Genomic DNA, 16,294 nt, shown 5'->3' on the forward strand with positions numbered 1-16,294 from the left:
AAGCAACAACGGTTTCGCCCTTAACAGTAGCCACAGTCGAAATAGTTACATTTGCCTTATAGAATCCTTGATAAATCGCACCGGATCACATAGGGCGCACCAGTGCGCCTTTTCAGTCTCGATAAACCGGGGCGCACCGTCGCAGGGAAATTTTTGGTAGCCCTGTTGGCAACAGAGAGATTCGACGGAGCGCCGGCGTGCAATCGTGAGACGCATCGCGAACGAAGCCGAGGAAGCGGCTTCCCTCTGCCGTCTTCTGAAGCGACGGTGCATCGACGCACTCGTGTGCAGGGGGAAACGACTGTATATTGTTGCTGACAAGGATGGGTTGCTCGCGTATTCATCATACAGCGATGCGGAAAACCCACAACGGGTGCTAATAACGGCCAGAGGTTGCTGATGAGCACTAAAGCATGTAGGAATTTTGCTTATGGGAAAGAAGGCTGCATGTCCAGCGAGTAGGAGTAATTATTGGAACTTTGCATTTGTTTTGTTCACGTGAGGAATCACGCAGTGACTAGAGTGTCTAGAACATAAACATAAAGGGCCTAAATAATTTGCGTAGCTGAGGGACAGGCCGTGTTTGCAGGCACAATTTGTTGATATGGCTCTCAGAAGACGAGAAGCAGCTTCTGGCTGGCCGTTCAGTAGGAGTACATTGTCGCGCATGTGGGAGGGATATAGGTTGTATGGTGGCTTTCAAAAAAAACAATATCAGTTTGCAGCAGCGCTGTGTCATATTGAGCTGCTTTATTAGAACGCCTCAACGCTTTTATGGAATTGCTCTCATAGCCCAAGAGATGGCGCCAGTGTAGAACCGCTCAGTTTGTCCTCTATCGACGCTCCGTGCGGCACGCCAGTCGTGGGGCACTGTGCGCCGCGCCGGTTTTAGGGGAACCCCTGTGGGTGCTTACCAAGGATGTTAATAATACCTCTCCCGAATACATAATCGCAGACGTCACAAAACACGGTTGACCGAAAGGTTTGGCTTAAAATGGTAAATTTCTTACTGAACAAAACATCGTTTGCTGCCGTACAAACGCTCGGGGTACTATAAAAGACCCAATCTTTCGAATAAAGCAAACTTGTATTTTGTCTTCATGCACCTTTTAAACCGGTGCGAGTAGTGCACAAAACACCTAGGTAGACATTTTTCAGAACGCGGTACTCCACCGGCTCAGTTCCCTTATTTATATTTAATTTTCGACTTGACAATTTTTATCAAAAACTGCTACTACAGGTTCGTCAAACTTTGTCAGTAACTAGGAAAATTCTTTTGTTAATGCACCCGATAAGAATGTATGTTTAGTGTCTCGGAAATGGATATATTTATATGATATTCCTTTCTTTTTTGCTTCCCAGCTGGCCCGTCCCGACGTAATCCAAAGTCTTCTGGATGCTACGGTTCCCCCGGAGCTACTCAGTGACCGCAATCTCCGCGCTCGCCGCGATGACAAAGGTAGCTTGCCTCTAAGCGTACCCACGTTCGCTATCGAACCTTAAACTGGCGCAGAGATGTAATTACCAAACGGAACACAAGCACGTCACCTTTATCCAGGCAAGATTGATTTTTTAATCGCTCTGGCGACCGCTTGGAGGGATCAGTGTTGGCAGACAGTTTTGCTGCAGCCGTCAGCTAGGTTTGCTGACGGCTGTTAGGTTAGCTGTTAGGTTAGCTGAGGTCACCAACAGTATCATCACAATTCAGGTTGCGATTGCGGTGGGAAAATGTCTAGTTCATTATGCAAACGGAAAATGCACTGGCGCCACTAGCAACCCCGCATTCCCAGCCTCATTCAGATACGCTGTATTTTTTACCCGCACAGGGAACCTGTCGATGCACCTCGGGGATGTTGCAGCGAACGTCGCCGCTGTTCTTGTGGCAGGGTGAGTTACAAGTACCTATTCTGGGTAGCGTAGAGACAGCTGTAAAGGAAACGCCCACCGCGAAAAGTGGGACGCAGTGGCCTCTGATATTAGGATGGCTCCGTGAAGCCGGCAATCATTAAATAGCGAAATTGCAAAAGTTCAGTTAGCAAATACTGGTCACGGTTATCGTGCTCCTCGCTAAAGTAATTCCTCCTTTCACCTTGAAATGTGGAACCACAATTCCGCCTATTTAAAAAGAGGGGGCATGTCAGCCGCTCCTCCCTAAAATAAAAGGGCGTGCTTTTGAAAATAATGGTGTTCTCACTCCTGCTCACAAACGTCACTCCTGCTAAGCTTGTGAGGAGACAAATCACAGTCACCGTTCCCTAGGAAGGCTGAATCCGCGTCATCCTCTCTTCACTGGCGTGGGGACGATCACGCTTAATTTTTCTCCCGTGTGACGACGAAGGCCGACAAGAACGACCCCGCGGAAGAGGGAGTAACTTTTCGCTGTAAACGTATGGACGCTCTCTAACCACACACATGTCTGATCACTGTTACCGCGTAGATACGTTAACAATTCATTTTCTTAAGTGCTGCAATGCTACATCCGCAGAGTTCACCGCCCTGCAGACGTCACGTTCAGGTCACTTGGCTTGAAAGCCCTGAAAGGGGACGAGACGCCTGCACCTAAGGACAGCGGTTCCGGTCCGAATATCATTGATAACGCATTTAAGAAATGGGACGCAACGTGCGCATTCGGATGCGAGTGCGCTCCTGTCTAATGCAAAACTTGAGCGCGGCTGTAGAGAATTTTGATGCCATCATATTTTTTTTTCAATCGTGGTTATATTTCGCTTCAAATCAAACAAGAACCAACGGTAGTCTCCCCTAGCATCCGAACGCTCCGATGAATACCTTAGTCGCTTTTGAGAATGCTGGGCTCCATCCACAGTGTATGGCGGCAGGGGCGATAGCGTATTGGATTTCGCTGTAAAGGAAAGAAAGAATAAATTCTGCTACGCTATCAGGGTGGTCTTTGTGCGTTGCCTGCGTAGCATGGGCTCAGGCGACAGCTTGAATGCGCTGGCTTGTGACCGGGAGTGTGGAGTGTAAACGTGATTGATTGATTGATTGATTGATTGATTGATTGATTGATTGATTGATTGATTGATTGATTGATTGATTGATTGATTGATTGATTGATTGATTGGGTTTAACGCGTCGAAACTGCACAGGTCATGTGGCGCGTGTAGTGGAGCGCTCCGGATTCATTTTGACCACCTGGGAATCTTTAATGTGCGCCGAAATAACGTACAGACGGGAATTGTCGCTTTTCGCCTGCACCAGAAAAGCGGCCGCCGCGGCCGGGAATAGAATTCGCGTCCTCGTGCTCAGCAGCATAATGCCTTAGCCACTGAGCCACTGCGGCGGGCGGGGCAGTGGAAACGTGATGAACCATTGCAGAGTGTACGCTGAGAAAGGGCGTTAAAGTGACCTCTGAAGGAATTGCGACTCATGGTGCGTGAATACGGGAGCTATGACGGGGCGAGCACGAAAGGGAACGTAGTGGTCAGAGGAGCGTGCACAGCGCCATGCGGGCGATCGAAAACCGTATGTCAAGACGTTTCTGCGTAGCTATCTCTCATGATTTTCTCACAGGTTCGAAACAGGGTCCGCCGCTTCTGCTAGCTGCATCTATTTTCTGGCAAAGTACCCCGAAGTCCAGGAGAGAGTGAGGCGAGAAGTCAACGCTGCCTATGAAAAACACGTAAGTGACTGCCCTTCTTGAGGGATGGCAATAGAGGTCTATTCAATCTCAGATGTAAGGCGCGTGTCCTTAGAAGATGCAGATCATGATGCCTATTTACAGAGGGAAAGAAAGGTTGCCGATATCGAGCTTTCTATAAACACGACGCTCTGTTTTGGCTAGCCTCTTGTCCGCATCTTTAAGTAGCACTGCTGAACTGCCCAAAATGACACCGGGGTCGCACGCCAACTGCAACTGTTTCTCTCGGCTTTATCTCGGGTTTAGCTGCTTGAGATCCAGGCGCTATTTACGTGGTCTGAAGACCCAGCACGTAAGTACACGTGACCGACGTTTGCCTCTAGCTGATGCCGCGGGCCTAAAGGCCTAGAGCTGTGCTCATGCAAAAATCCCTCTATATTCTGGGGCTCAAGTCTGAGCCCGCGCTGTTCGAAAGAGAAGTCTTGAACTTCATTTATGGAGAGAACATGTCTCCTGAAGTAAAAGTTCCAGAAATAAAGTCGTGTTAGAAGCATACTTCGTCCCCTTACTTTTGATTTCTTTTGTGGGAACCTGTGTTTTATTAGTTCATGTTTGGTATCCGTGAGCTTTTAAGCCAACGAATGTTTCTAGTGTGCTGCCACATCAGCTTTGTCTTTTTCAGGGCAAGTTCAGCTATGACGCCCTCAGTGAGCTGCCCTACACAACGCAGACTATATTCGAGACGCTGCGGTTGTGCCAACCAGTGGTCGGGTACGTGCTAGGTTTAAATTTGAACTACTGCTCCTGTGGTGGCTTCGCCACTAACGAAAGCAGTTGTACATAAAACGTCTGTGCCGAAACCAAGGCAAAGCAAGTGGCCTACACAAGAATCTACCATTATTCGTACCAAGGGTAACATAGCTTTTGTAGAAACGTCGAAAAGGCCAGCCTATTTCCCTCGTAGGACGGTGGTGTTTCTTCAGCCTTCACTCGACGTGGGCAATGCCGATTCTCTCGAATGGGATCATTGTTCACTAACAACTTTTTGCGTTTGTTGAAATGCTTTTCATCCGCAATGTTTTAACAGACGACAAGGAAAATGTGGTCGCAAATCCAGATAAACGGTGATTAAGCCGCTTGTTGTGCTGTGTTATGAAACGTGTATTTCAACGTATTCTGTCCCAAATGCGCAAGATGCGACCTCTTTAATCTCGGTGTCAGAAGCGAAGAAAAGCTGACGTGATGCGTTTGCCTTGTTTACTCATGACACGTGTCTTTATTGCCTGATGAATTTGCCCAACTAATTATTGATATCATCGACACAAACCTTAGGTTTTAATTTTTTTCCTGGGTTGAAAAGCAAGATTCGTTCTTGTAATAAATAGAGCTAAGTGCTGCTCTCATCAATGCCTGTCGCTGCTCACCTGCAAGCGCGACTCCCACTAACCTGGAGTACTTTTTATCAGCGTTCATTTCGCGAATCGCCGAGGAGGCTTTTAATTTCAATGTTTTATTTATTTATTTATTTATACTGTCAACCTTCGCTTGAGGGTCATAAGAGGGAGGGAGTACAATAGTGAGTACAAACAGAAAACCGAAGAACAAGAAAGGGTAATCACAAAGCAATGCACACAGGAAAACGGAATTGGCAGTAGTTCAACCATGACTAAAATAAGCATCGATTTCGCTGTGAAAGGTTTGCACATCAGTACTCTTAACAACATGGTGGGATAAACAATTCCATTGTTCTAGAGCATCCGGAAAAAATGTCCACCGAAAAATGTCAGTGCGACCCTTGAAAAGTTTAATGGCAGCGTCATGATTCAATCTCGCGCTACGTTTTCCGGGAAGGCGTCTGTACTCGTCTTTTGGTATTTTAGATGCGACGCATCTCATGCTCGGGGCTGTGTCCCTCCCTCCCTCGTTGTCGTTGCCTGCCGTCCGCACTCTACTGCGCATGCGCGTCTCTTCAGCCCCGTCAGCGTTTGGGCTGACGTCAGCGCAGTCCACTATAAAAAGAAATAGTTAGGCGGCGCCCGGTTTCGATCCCACGACTCTCTGGCCGCAACGGGAGGTACGGGGCGCTCTTCCCACTGCGCTACAAACCGAGACGGGAGCATGTGCCACGAACGCATCTTATGTCCTTTACTCATTCAAACTACGTCAAGAAGCTACTGATACAACGAAGGCACGCGAGTCTGAACGTCAACGGAAACGACGAACTGAAAACTAATGGGAACTTCAGTCGACCCCATGGCTGCTTCGCATACAACTGAGGGTTCCCCAACGGGAAGATGGTGTAATTTTTTTAAAGCCATTGGATTATACGAAATAATATTTTAAGCGTTTGTTTCCGTCTTCTAATTTGCAGTGATTCTAAATTGCACAAATTGAGCATATCAGTTACTGAATTCAGCCTTCTATATCTGAGCATAAAAACCGTGCTGCAAGCCTCTGAATTCGTTGTAACTTGGTGACCAAGTGTTTCTAGTGAGGGCTCCAAACCACGGGCGCGTACTCCAGTCTAGGTCGAATATATGTTTTGTATGCAAGCAATTTAACCTCTTTTGGTGTTTTATGCAACTTTGCCCGTAGAAAACAGTTGTTTAAATGACTCAGAACAAACCGACTCAATGTGACGATGCCAAGTTAAGTTGTTCGTAATTGTCACCCCTAACTATTTAAAATAGGAATTGCGTTTTACAGAGATTGTTGCTCCCGATGTTGCACTGAAAATTTAAAACATTTCACTTATTACCCATGTGTACATTTGTTGTTTTCTTGAAGTTAATTTGCATATTCCATTCGCAACAGCACAATTCCAAATCTTCAAAGCACTTGTTCAACTCGCGTTGATTAGAGCTTGCATGCATACAAATCAAACAATCATCAGCATAAAGTTTCATCTTAATAGGCGGCTTTACAACAGTGCATATATCATTTATGTACACTAAAAACAACAGCGGGCCAAGCACAGACGCTTGAGGCACACCTGAAAACTCATCTAGCGTAGCTGACCAAGAACCGCCAATCCTCACCGCTTGCTTGCGGTTATTCAGGTAGGCGCCAATCGTATTGAAAATTTCATTACTGAATTCAACTTTTCGCAGTTTAGAAAGCAGTTTAATGTGGTCGACAACATCGAAAGCTTTAGCAAAATCAATACAAATTGCATCAGCCTGTTGGCGAGCGTCTACAGCCGAGATGAAATCAAGAATTGTTTGAATCAATTGCGTCACTGTGGACTTGCCACTTCTAAATCCATGCTGACAGTCCTTAAGTAATTGATTGGCCTCCAAGTGAACAATGATATGCTTTGCTATAATATGCTATATAACTTTGCAGCAAACAGACGTCAGTGACACCGGACGATAGTTGCTGATAATCATTCGGTTACCGGCTTTAAATAAAGGTATGACTATTGCGCAAAGCCAGTCCTGTGGAATAGAATGAGTTTTTAAATATCTTTCAAAGAGAATAACAAGGAAGAACGATACCCATTCTGCGTATCTTTTCAGAAATGCAGTTGGTATTTTGTTCGGACCGCTACCCTTATTCGCATCCAAATTTACAAACCGAGACGAAATACCTTCGTGATCAAATAAAAGGGGTTCTATTGGACATGCTCATGAATACTGCAAGTTGCATCACCGCGCACATATGACGGCATTGTGAACACTGACTGGAAGAACCTGTTAAACTCGTCTGATATCTGAATCTTTTGCGTCACTGTTCTTGCTCCGGTAGTGATCCGTTAATTTTTTTTTCTTTTCGACCGCTCGTATAAAGCTTTTTAGGCACACTCTTAAGAAATTCTGCAGGGGTATGTTTGAAAAACTTATTCCTCGATTCGGACAAGCCGCCTTTTAGGGTTTTACTGGCTACAGGTAATTCGGTACTGTTCCTGCCTTTTTTCCGTAGTCTTGTAATTCTTCTTTTCATGGGAATTATATTCCTGGTTATCCATGGGCTGCGTTGTTTTACCTTTTTAAAACGAGACGGGATGAATCTTTGTACACAGGTGTCAGGTGCAAAAATTTTTTGAATATATTTCGGTAGTTCCGAAATCTCTAAGTGCTAGAATCCAGTTTTTTGTCGTACTAAACCTTAACCCAACATAAGGAACCATTATATCACAGCTCCCTTAGATATTGAGTTACTCGAGACAATTGTGAGGAACCCTCAGCAAGACGTCCAGATTTAAGGTCCCGGAACCTCCATCATCGTTCTGTGCAGAACTTGTAGCCATTAGAGAGGCTCTGATTGCTGTAACCGGAATCACTTTGCAGCCCGGGGCGCGCATCGTAGTTCGCACTGATGCTCTACAAGCAGTCCGCCTACTACGGTTAGTTAGTCGTAGCCCTGTGCTGGCTCAGAGTATTCATCAATTTGCGGCAGGAATCGTTCACAAGATTCTGATTGAATGGGTTCCACGTGACCTACTCACAGAACACTGCAAGGCAGACGTAGAAGCCCGACTTGCAGCATCCGTTCCATCTCCGACTTCCCCGTTAGAGCTGGATGATGCCACTCTCCTGGTGACGAGAAAAGAACACCTCCGGCGCCGCACACGTGCTCTCATTCCACCGTGTGCTGCCACCCTCCCCCCGGGTCTTACCCGTGCAGAGGAGGTTGCGCTCAGGAGGATTCGGGTGGGGGTGGCCTTAACTCCCGCCGTGACCCGCCACTGGCCTCAATACCCAGGTTCCTTTACAAACCCTGGTTGCCCAGTGTGCCACCGCAGCGACGCGATTGCCGACCTTCACCACTTGCTGTGGTCCTGCCTCGCCTTGAGGCCGACGAGACTGCGGCACCTTGCGGCGACGGGCCTCCGCGCAGACGACGCCTCCGCATACGTGCATGGATACATGGACGCCATCATCGTTCACTCCTTGACTTCATCCGCGAAGCGAACATTTCCATTTTCATCTAATCACCATCACCTCATAATCCCATATATATGCCCCGTGGCAAAATAAATGTTCCCCCCCCCCCCCAAAAAAAAAAATAATTGTGAGGAATCTCGGTGTGTATTTTTTGAAGCTTTCCTTGCGTAACGAATTTTCCGTTCTTTCGGAGGAAATGCATACCCACATGTTGCTTTCTTGACCGCAGAATCACCGCGAGGCGGGCATCCTGTGAATTCCGCTACAAGGACTTCACTCTTCCCAAGGGATTGAACATTATGGCTTGCACCCAGGACATACACATGGACCCCCGCATCTGGAAACGGCCTGAGGAGTTTGATCCCAACAGGCACGTATATCTTTGTGTTGGATAGTGGCAAGTTGGCGATTTGGTAGGTGTTCGTAACTAATCACGGCGCGAAGGCGGGACACTCTCTTCTTCTGTCTGTCCCGTCTTCCGCGCTGTGATTAGTTATCTTTGTGTTTGTTGCTGTTGCGTGCAATGTTCGGATGCATTTAGCATATATGTGCATCAATAGTTCGCAACAGGATCGAGAAAACGTAGCTCAGTCAATTGTGTAAATGCTTTTTTTCATTGTTGTGCTGGCAGTAACAATCGTCCTTTCAATCTCCCGCTTTGAAAATCCGACGCAAATGGGAGCCGCCTATTGCCTTGTGAGTTATTTACAAATTTCTATGTTAGTTTATTGTACAGTTTGCTTTCACATCCTCGTTGACTGTAGATAGCCAGAAGTGTTATTAAGTGCCCCGTTTGTGATATCGGGTTGGCTGTATGAAACACTTCCAAGCTTGGAGACGGAAGAGTGTGGCAGAAAACTAGGATGCCTTGCGGTATGCGAGAAGGGGCGGGGCGGATGGAGGGCATGTCATGGGCTGCTCAAGGTCAAAGCAGACCCTCAAAAATATAACAGCCAGAAGATCGGCATTACAACTCCCTTACGCCTTATCGGGAGAAGCCCACGTGAACCACTGAAGGCGAAATCTCTAAAGCCACTTCGTGGACACGTGGGCCGCAGCTGCCTATCGCGTGTCTACCGTCAGTCCAGGGAAGAACACAGCATGCGCCGACACGGGCTGAACTGCGCACGCAGGGGGACTGCGTGTAACTCGTGTTACGAAAGTGAAATGTCCTTGCAGTTTCTTAGGTTCTGAATAGTGACTAACAAGAGACCCTCTCATGAGCACCGAGTGTCGATTCCACATACGACTGTACCATTTTTTGGTACGACAGAATATCGGTTCCATTATGGATGTACAATAATACAAGAAACGTTTCCTGGAACACACACAGCTTCACTCACCTACTCAGGGTTTTCCCAAACTCGTGTGCTACTCGATCGCAGCTTCTACTGAAGAATCTACCCACCAGCTGTCGGGTGCAATGCCAAAGTGGCCGGGTAGTGAGCCCTAGTGCTGACGCCTCAGAAAATGTATGTACTGTGAGGTGGCCGTAGGAATCAGAGCCCGACAATGTTTAAAACGGTCCACGAAAGTGAGGGCAGCTCTTTCCTGGTAACAAAAAAGCTCTAAGGTGTTGAATGGCCTGTTAGTGGATACGGCGAAGTTTTAATTGAAGAGAACAGGTGAGACTATTGGCCTTCAGTAATGGGTATTCTTTGGTCTTCCTTAAGCACCGAAAAAACAGCGCCTCCAGGTTGGACTGTTAACAAAGAAATGGGAGAGAATGTGGAGGAGTCCTCCAGCATGATGGAGGCAGTTAGGGCCCTTGTGGTGAAGTCAGCTGTGCTATTTAAAGGAAGAGTGCCGGACTGGGTGAGTTGGCAATCCATCTTAATACTACGAGAAGCAAGAAATAAGGACTAAAGATGAGGCACACAGGACATAGCGCTCTTCCTTTGTGCCTCACTTTTACTCCCTGTTTCTTGGTGCACGGTAGTATTAAGAAAGCTAAAAGTAGCCTATGGCTATACACTGACGTCATGCAACGGAGCTGAAGCTGCTCACAGTTTTTACAAGGATATCGAACAGCAATGCTTACGGTACGCACTCATCTTATTATAGTAATGGGAGAATTTTCCTATTATGATCAGCTTCTTTAACACCACTGTAGTAGAAAAGTGTCTCCCATTGTCTTCCAACCATTACTAACCTCCAATGTCCGAATACATTATTTGCCGCAGTTTACTTATTGCATCCTCCCATCGAGCGAATTTTCTTCCGCTTCTTCTAGTCTCGCTTCTCGGTAGTTACTGTTACCCGGTTCGCTTACGTGTTCTTAGTACTTGGTATAGCATAACCGCCCAACTCCACATTGTAGTAAATAGAACTTTACTGCCTGCCTCTAAAAGTGCCTCACTAATACAAAACGCTCGTTCCTTGTGCGTAAGCGCCACTCCTATTATCCCTCCTTTTATGGCTACATGAATTGCTGTAATTTTTCCTTTCAAGGTGTTAAGCGATGCTCCAATTGTCAGCCCTATAAGTGATCAATGGCACTTCACTTCGGTTGTATAGCATTGTCTTCAATGAAAAAGTAGCCTGCTGTTTATTTCGAAAGAGCCGAAGTGAAACACTGGTTGGGGCCTGCGCAGAGAAATCACTTAAAGTTGACAAGTACATTCTTCTGCAAGTGAAGGAACAAACAATGGACATAAAAAAAATTGGTCGATGGTTAGGATACTACCTTATGCGAAATTTGTGTGCAGGGCGAACTGCAGTCGTCCGGGTGAAGGGGCACACGTGCTGCGTCTCACGAAGTGATCGCTGCATCGGCGAACGCAAGAAAACGCGTGATTTTTCCTGGCACTGTCTCGTACCCGTCGCCCCGGGGGAACATGTGTCGTTCCTTTCACCATACTTTCAGTCTCCGCTTTCCTGCTCGCTCTGTTTTGGAAAGACTCTTTGTTCTCTTGCTGATCTCGTAGCGCATCGCAACCGGATGGAATTTCTCGAGCGGTCTCAGCATACCACCATCCCTCTCGCACTTTCGCCCCATTTTCCTTCCCCGCTTTCGTGCTAGGTTACAACAAAAGACTGCTGTGCCATGAAACCACACGAGCAGGCGCTTAGGCATGGCGCACTAAAAGTCGTAATTACTAAACGTTAAATAAAATCGACTCCGTAATAAGAAGGAATGAATCTATGCGTAAAAGTGTTGATGGATGTGGGTCATCCGTTACCATGACGTCTCCGCCGTTTACATGAATGCAGTGGAGCGGGCCTATAACTGTAGTTAGTAACTGGTGGTAGTCGAAGGCGCCCGGAGTTCGTAGCATTTAAACATAAGATATAAAACGAAAATCATACGTGCGTCCTCTAATATAGTGCGGAAAGTGATGCTTTCTGTCAAACTTTGTCAGGGCCCACATTAGGTACTTCTGTGCTCTGTGTGTATGTATGTATGTATGTATGTATGTATGTATGTATGTATGTATGTATGTATGTATGTGTGTATGTATGTATGTGTGTATGTATGTATGTATGCATGTATGTTATGTATGTATGTATGTATGTATGTATGTATGTATGTATGTATGTATGTATGTATGTATGTATGTATGTATGTACGTATGTACGTACGTACGTACGTATGTACGTATGTATGTATGTATGTATGTACGTATGTACGTATGTATGTATGTATGCATGTACGTATGTACGTACGTACGTACGTATGTACGTATGTACGTATGTATGTATGTATGTATGTATGTATGTATGTATGTATGTATGTATGTATGTATGTATGTATGTATGTGTGTGTGTGTGTGTGTGTGTGTGTGTGTGTGTGTCTGTGTGTGTGTGTGTGTGTGTGTGTGTGGGTGTGTGTGTGTGTGTGTATGTATGTCTGCATCTCTCGCAGGTTTTCGCCGGAGCAGGTTTCCTCGCGGGACCCCCTGGCCTTCCAGCCGTTCGGCATCGGCCCTCGGAATTGCGTCGGCAGGAGACTGGCACAAGTTGAAGTGACGCTCATTGTTGCCAAGCTTCTGCACCGCTTCAGGCTGCATCTGGGCTCCAGGAACAAGAACGTAAGAGAGCAAGTGGAGTTCTTGGGCTGGGTACCTTTACAGCTATTGTGTAACCGCGGGGATTTTAAATATAGAAAGTCCTCCCAGAGAGTCGTCATCGAAAATTTTTCGTAAGCGTTGTTCCTCTAGTTTCTACGGTCATTGTTTATGTAGTGATTGTGGCTGTGGGGCGCACCGAACCACCACTGTGGCAATGGGGCGCGCGGTAGGCTCCGGATTAATTTTGACCACCTGGGGAGGTTTCACGTACGCCGAAATGTGGACACACGGGCGCTTTCGCTTGTCGCTTCCATCTTTAAAAAAGCAACCGCGCCGGAATCAAACCAGCGTTCTTGGGCTCAACAGCACAGCACATTAGCCATCTGAGCCACCGCGGCGAGTAGACTGTTTATCAAAGTATTGTCGAAATGTATAACGTATTGTGGCCTAATTATTTCAATAATTTATCACCGAAATGACGAGAGAACGATCTTGAACATTGCTCCGGCTGGACACCTGTGCCGCCGACGTCATTCTTGGAGCTTTGCCGAGAGCAACCAAAGAGATGCACTCGCGACGCGAATGTCAGCGTTAGGGGGCATACGCGTTCACACGCAAAATGGAGAGTCCTCTTTCCACTATGAACGCCAGTGGTAGCGCTCCAGAGGGGGGACGCCGATTGACTAGGCGCGGTAGCGGACGACGTGGTTAGAACGCTCCCGACTGCAGCGCCACACACTGGGTATGTTGCGGGTTTACAGCAGCGCGTTGTCTTGCTCGAGCAGCTTTCTTTCCATCTATGAACCTTAGTGAGAAGCTTGACACTCCGACAGAACGCCGTGGCCTATAGTCGGGTACAAGTTAAGAACGGCAACAGCTCATGTACTGTGTCACTACACGGGAGCGACGGACCCTTCGAAAGGAGATTGCGCTTGAACGTGACATAGTAGGCTTTTCACTCATATTTTTATCGTCGCTGCAGTAATTCTTAAGCAGATTAAGGCAGAAAAATTCACGGAAACCACTCGTATCACGTCCAAACTACTCGCAATAACGCACTACTTGCGTTGCGCGGAGGAACAACCGGCGGTGGTGATGAGGCGCCCGGGCAACTGTCAGGTACCTATACTTGAAAAGCGTGGACACGCAATGGTTAAGAAAGACTAGAAGGCTAACGATGAAATACGGAAAGAACAGTGGGGAATCCAAAACAGCCAAGGTAACCAAAAAAGAGGCAAGGCAGATTGAAACGAATAAATGGAGGGAAAAAATGGAAGCTAAAACGTCGTTAGAGATGTACAGGGCTGAGAAGATGAACATCAGAAAGGAAAATTTCTACGATAATTCCCAAGGCAGTGCTTTGCTTTTTGAGGCTAGAGCAGGTTGCCTGCGAACTAAGAGTTTTGTGAGGAAGTATTCACAAAATGATGGGGTATGTGTGGTCTGCGGAAAAGAAACAGAAACTATGCGGCACATAGTGTTAGAATGTGAGGGTATCCATCCAAATCTACATGAAGGGAATATTGGGCTTCCAGAAGCCCTAGGATTAAAGGGTATCACACAGGAAGTTAACTTCAAGGCTGTCGAGGGGACGAAAAGAAGATTAGAATGCTGGTGGACGAAAAGCAGAGAGGGGAATATTGCCTAGGACAGTTACCACCTGTAACAAGGAAAATAAAGTATTTGGGGCCTAATAAGCTTTAGTGCCTGCCCTAAGCAGCGCTAGTATTAAACCAAGAGTGTAAAACATGGTTATATTAGTCCTTTTTGGTAAGATGACATGTCATCACCCCGCTTCAAAGGGGAAACCAATAGGAATCATCATCATCATCATCCTTGCCGTTTTTAAGCTGTAGCCGAGTATAGCATGGCCTTCTCTTGGCTGTCGAAGACGCATACCTGTGGCCTGAAACACCACCTTATTTTGACATATCATGCTCTTGAAATACATAAATTCATTGACTAGTTGAAAGTTTTCATTGACTAAAATTGTTTAGTTCTTTAGCCGTGCTACAAAGTGCTTTCTAATACTTCTCGGCGGGTATTGTCTGCTCGGCTAGTTGTAAAATTGTACCCACATTTGTTCACCCGGCGTATTGGTTTTCCGATGGCACATGCGCTCGATCGACAGGCTTCAGAATCTTTGAGAGGTTGGATTGGCGCTTCCGCAGTGAAACGTTTATTGAAGCGGCGTGCCACAACACACGGCCACAAAGGGACATAACCCAACCAAGGTGGGAGGTATGACCTAGGGATTTTCCTTGAAAAGTGGCATCAGGTTCCAAAATGCTCCTAATTGCGCCATAAAACAACTACATATTCTGAAACTTAAAATAAATTTAACATATAATAATAAAGAAACGAAACCTTACTTGATGGTAATTGTTCCTTAATGTTCATAGTATCTGCGTTTCGTGGCACTCAGAAGAACGAGGTCAATGTATGTTGCTTAAAGTGTTGCTTAAAATAGAAAAACGGTAGCAAATTATTTGTACTGAAATTATGGTTAGTGTACGACCAGAAACCGGCTCCCTACAAATATAAAACAACGGTAATACGTTGCGTAAATGTATAGAGACGCTTTAGCGGTCACTTGTTTTCGGATATTGCGTCTTGTAAACTTTACCCTTGTTCTCGCAGGGGACTTTACAGCGGAAGGCTGAATCCATCGTGGTTTCTCCGAAGAATGGCGTATACGTGCGCATCGAAAACATATCGTGACTTATGCGCTGAAGGGCACCAGCAATGGTGTTGTCAAAATAAATATGCACACGACCCGATGCGGCCACGAAGACTTTCTCATTGCACCGAGTTTACTTTATGCATCCCAATCAGCTAGTACACCGTGAAGCTGCGAAGGTTGTGAAATTCCCACCTGAGGTCAAATCTGAACATCGGGTGGAAGAGGACACATTCAGGAAACAGATGCAGCTTTTGTTTTATCGAAAACAATCCACAATCATCAGTTACTACCATTACTGAATGATCAGGAAAACAAATAAGTGCGCATTCTCTTGCCGTGTTAATGATGTGTACTCTACACAGCTTTCCTGGTCATCCACCTAGACAGAATGGAACAGCTCCACATTTTTCCATGTGTAGCTACGTCACTTCTTTTCAAATTTTTAAAGGCTTAGATGTAGTGTTATAGTGTTATTCGTAAAACCCAAACCTCTGTTTAATTTGGTTAGCAACAACATGCTGCATCTGCTTTCGCACCTATGTTGTGCCTGGTGTTATGAATGGGCCAAGGACCACGCAGGCAGGCAGACGAACACTGTTTAACATGACGAAGACTATATTCAACAGGATGGAGGACAAGCACAGGACGTGAGCACAGTAGAGGCCGGGACGTTACAGACAGGATGGGTTTGGGACACACGGACGCACAGTCAACAGCTAGAAGGTACACGAAATAACCTCGCAGTCCACAAGGGCCGAGAGCAATGCCCAGTAGGGAAGTCAGCTCACGTTCAGTCGCGACACGTTTATAGCCACTCCAACAGCAGGAACGGCAGCGCCCAACATCCACACCAGAACGTCAGCAGTCGCTACACCAGCGCCGCGATGACGGCGCCCAGACGGGCTCTCTAGCCTTGGCGGAGGGTAGCGACGGTCTTCGTCAACGTGGCCCGTAGACCAGGCGTCCCACGGGGTCGTTTCCACGGAATCGCGCCCTGCACCGCCGCTTGGCTTCCATCCGGCATCGTTCGAGCTTTCGCGATCCCTCCTGTGCGCTCCTCTTCTTTGTCATCGTCGCTGTCGTTCTGGCTGGCTCACTTGCACGGGCAACCACTCAC

At 46.6% G+C, this 16,294-nt stretch overlaps 1 protein-coding gene across 1 annotated transcript in view; it reads left to right on the plus strand.

Annotated features, from left to right (window-relative positions):
• The window catches only part of LOC144138329 (cytochrome P450 6B5-like), a 51,381-nt gene extending 36,107 nt beyond the window's left edge, over positions 1-15,274 (plus strand). The window contains exons 9-15 of the mRNA XM_077670556.1: positions 1,363-1,459; positions 1,827-1,887; positions 3,532-3,640; positions 4,281-4,369; positions 8,714-8,854; positions 12,350-12,515; positions 15,135-15,274. Of these exons, the coding sequence (XP_077526682.1) occupies positions 1,363-1,459; positions 1,827-1,887; positions 3,532-3,640; positions 4,281-4,369; positions 8,714-8,854; positions 12,350-12,515; positions 15,135-15,215 (744 nt within the window). The 3' untranslated portion in view covers positions 15,216-15,274. The remainder of the gene's footprint in view (positions 1-1,362; positions 1,460-1,826; positions 1,888-3,531; positions 3,641-4,280; positions 4,370-8,713; positions 8,855-12,349; positions 12,516-15,134) is intronic.
• The last annotated feature ends 1,020 nt before the right edge of the window (positions 15,275-16,294 follow it).

This window comes from Haemaphysalis longicornis, unplaced genomic scaffold, assembly GCF_048455015.1.
Source record: "Haemaphysalis longicornis isolate Haplotype H1 unplaced genomic scaffold, Haemaphysalis longicornis Haplotype H1 scaffold_5, whole genome shotgun sequence".
Classification (NCBI taxonomy): Eukaryota; Metazoa; Arthropoda; class Arachnida; order Ixodida; family Ixodidae; genus Haemaphysalis; species Haemaphysalis longicornis.